Raw genomic sequence first — 3,525 nt, 5'->3', positions numbered from 1 at the left:
CGGGGCGGGAGCTGTATGCCAACATCAGGCTTGGGTGAGCTGGGCTGGGATGGGCTTTGTGGAGTCTTCTGTGGGCTCCCCGGGTGATGGTGATGAATCCCGGGGGAGGCAGGAAGGTGCAGGGGAGAGTGAGGGGCACCAGAGCTTTCTCACTGAGCTTTTTTATTTGGGGGTGGGGTGGGGGGTGGGACAAGGTCTTGCTTTGTCTTCAGGCTGGCCTGGATCTCATGGTGATCCGCCTGCCTCAGCTTCTCCCGGGTGCTGGGATGATAGGCTCCACAGGCCTAATTTGATTTTGGTTTTGAAACAAGGTCTTATTAAGTCCTGAAGTTGCCTAGGCTAGGCTTGGGCTTGAAATCCCCCTGCCTCAGCCTCCCAGAGTGATGGGATGACAGGTGCCCAGCTAAGCTGCCTTTTCTGTATACTCAAAAGTCAGGGAGGTTGTCAGGCTTGGGGTGTGCTGTCCAGCAGCCTGTGTCCCCTGATCTCAAACCCCAGAACTCAAGCTGTTTCTGTGAGCGTAAAGCTGTTTCCTGTGGTCCTTTAGTCCTCCAGTTGTGCTTGCTTTGTCTGTCACATCCTTTTGACAGTTTGTCTTTATTTTTGTCTTTTTTGCTGGAAGCTTATCAGTTTTTTTTTGTTTTTGTTTTTTTTTTCTTTTTGGTATGAGGGATGGAACTCAGGACCTTGCACTTTTGAGGCAGGGGCAATTTTTTGGGGGGGGGGCGAATTAGCTTTTTATTCATCCCCCCCTTATTTTGAGTTTCATTGATTTTTTGTTCTTGCTTTTTAAATTTTCTGCCTTCAAAAAAAAAAGGGAAGAAGGGACCAGGAATTTAGCTCAGTGGTGGTGCCGCCTGCTTTGCAAGCACAAGGAGAGTTCAATCCCCAGTACAAAAGAAAAAGGGAAGAAAAAAAGCTGGGCATGGTGGTGCACGCCTATAATCCTAACACTCAGGAGGCTGAGGCAGGAGGATCGCTGTGAGTTTGAGACCAGCCTGGGCTACATAGTGAGTTCCAGGTCAGTCTCAATTACACGGTAAGACCCTGTCTCAAAAAGAAAAGAGCGGGGAAGAAAAATATGAAGAACCCCCTCAAAACAATAAATTCTCTTCTGCTTGCTTAGGGTTGATTTTTTTTTTTTTTTTTTTTTTTTTTTTTTTTTTTTTTTTTTGTACCGGGGATTGAACTCGGGACCTTGCTCTTGTGAGGCAGATGCAGTTCCACTGAGCCTAATCCCCGGCCCTGCTGAAGGATGGTTTTGCTCTCTTCTGGTTTTCTCAGGATGGGGTCTGTGTGGATCTGAGGCAATCCCTCTGGTAGGAGCCTTCAGTGCTGAGCTTCCCTCTCGGCAGAGCTTTAAGCACTTGCCACCGTACTTTGCTCTGTTGCATGTTTGGGCACACACGCTGCAGTGTGGGCCAGCTTTCCCCAGCCTCCCAAATGCTGGTGTTCTAGGGGACACCACTCTGCTGTGAGACTTGTCTTTGACTCGTGGTGTATATAGGAGGGCCTTGTTTAATTTCCAGGTGTTTAGCGATTTGTCATTTGGCTTCATCCTGGTCAGAGAACATACTCTGATTTTAGTCCTGTGAAGTGTGTGTTTCAGCCTGGGATATACGGCCTCTCTTGGTGACTGACTGTTCCATAGCCAGTTGAAGAGAAAGGAAAAATAAAAACAAAACCAAAAGCCAAAGGTGTGTTTTCTCGCTGCAGGGAGAGTGCCCTGTGTGTAGCTGTGAGGTCCAGTGGGTTGGCTGTGGCCCAGATCTGCTCTTCCTGGACTTGGTCCGAGTTCTGTCACTGGAGAGTGGATTACTGGCGTCCCTGGCTGTATATGTGGAATTTTCTGTTTCTTGCGGCTTTATGTATTTTGAGGCGTGCTTGTTTGGTGCCTCTGTGTTTACAGTCATTGTGTCTCCTTGGTCACTTGAGGCTGTGTGTGTGTCCTGGGATCGCACCCAAAGCCTCCATACACACAGAGCTGCATCTCTACCCTTTCTTAATTTTTTAAAAATTCTGAGGTATGGTCTTGCTAAGCTGCCCCGGACTGAGCTCAGCCTCCTGGAGTGCTGCGATTGCAGGTGTGTATGTGACACCTCGTCGGCTTGATCTCTTCATCGTTATGTAATGTCCCTGTTTGTCTCTGGCCATCGTCCTTTCCTCTTCAGACAGGCTCACACTGTGCAGTTCAGCTGGCCTCATACTTGCTGCCCTCCTGCTTTTCAGCATCCTGAGTGCTGGGATTCCAGGTGTCCACCACCACACCTGTCTCTGGTCATGATTTTCATTTTTTTTGTGGTGCCAGGGATGGCGCCCAGGGTTTGCTGCATGTGAGGCACACACTGTACCCCTAAACTACACCCCAGCCCCAGTGACTTGCTTTGTACCCATCCCATGTTGAAATAATATCTTGTGTCTTTTAACTCAATCCCACCTGTTTCCTTTTGGATGTGAGCACCAGAAAATTGAGCATGTATTTGTGACTTGAACTCTTTTTCCCTTGGATGTTCCTGATGAGGTTGTCTGGGACTCATTTTAAGTCATAGGAGCTTTTCTGTTTGTTTTTTTTGAGACACGGCCTTGCCCAGGCTGGCCTCAAACTCAAGGCAATCCTCCTGTCTCAGCCTCCTGGGTGCTGGGATGATATATACACTTTTTTATTTTGGCATTGAGGATCAAACTTGGGACCCTGTGCTTGCAAGGCAGGTGACAGAACCACTGAGCTAACTCCCCGGCCTGATATATATACATTTTTTTTTTCTTTTTGTACCGGGGATTGAACTCTGGCTCTTGTGCTGCTTGTGAGACAGGTGGTGAAACCACTGAGCTAAATCCCCGGCCCTATATATACATTTTTAAAGGACAAGTTGGTCAGTGTTTCTTGATGTTCTTTGCTGTTGTGTCTCCAGTTGGCCTTCTCTGCGCAAGGGTTTAAACTTGCCAGACACATCCCATGATGAAGTTATGGCTTGTTTTTGTCTTGAGTCTGGTTTAGCAGGACTTGACTTGGCAAGAGGACCAGCTCAGGTCCTGCACGGAGCCTGCACAGTCTCCTGTCCGACCTCACTGGGACCTGTGTTGTTGAAATATGCCCAGGATAGGGTGAGAGCAAAATCCTCTGTGAGCCTGGCCTGCTGACAGAAGCCTGTAATCCCTGTGCTGGAAAGGCTGAAGCAGGAGGATCACAAGTTCCACTGTGCTTGGGTGACTTAGCGAGAGCCTGTCTAAAATAAAAATAAAAAAGGGCGGTGAAGTAGCTCAGACCCACAAAAGCCAAACACCGCAACCAAGCCTTCCTGGGAGCGCCAGGTGGGGCCTGCTGACGTCCGGGGGTGTCCTCCCGCAGGGACCATTCGCTGCACAACTGTCGCATTGTCTTCGTGGACGAAGTCTTCAAGATCGAGCGCCCAGGCGAGGGGCCCCCGGCGGTCGAGAGCCCCATGAGACGTGAGTGCTGCGCCCCCGAGGGTGTGCGGGTCCCTGCCCGCGCCGTGCCCCGCTCACTGAGCCTGTCCTCCGCGC

The 3,525-nt window shown here is 49.8% G+C and overlaps 1 protein-coding gene across 5 annotated transcripts in view; it reads left to right on the top strand.

The window, feature by feature from the left end:
* The window catches only part of Uhrf1 (ubiquitin like with PHD and ring finger domains 1), a 35,515-nt gene that overhangs the window by 22,237 nt on the left and 9,753 nt on the right, over positions 1–3,525 (top strand). For all 5 annotated transcript variants that reach the window (XM_010634802.3, XM_010634800.1, XM_010634801.1 and 2 more), the window contains one exon: positions 3,350–3,450. In XM_010634802.3, the coding sequence (XP_010633104.1) occupies positions 3,350–3,450 (101 nt within the window). The remainder of the gene's footprint in view (positions 1–3,349; positions 3,451–3,525) is intronic.

The sequence above is a fragment of the Fukomys damarensis genome, unplaced genomic scaffold (genome assembly GCF_012274545.1).
Source record: "Fukomys damarensis isolate Sample0158 unplaced genomic scaffold, DMR_v1.0_HiC HiC_scaffold_37, whole genome shotgun sequence".
NCBI lineage: Eukaryota > Metazoa > Chordata > Mammalia > Rodentia > Bathyergidae > Fukomys > Fukomys damarensis.
This window is presented reverse-complemented; position numbering and strand designations above follow the sequence as displayed.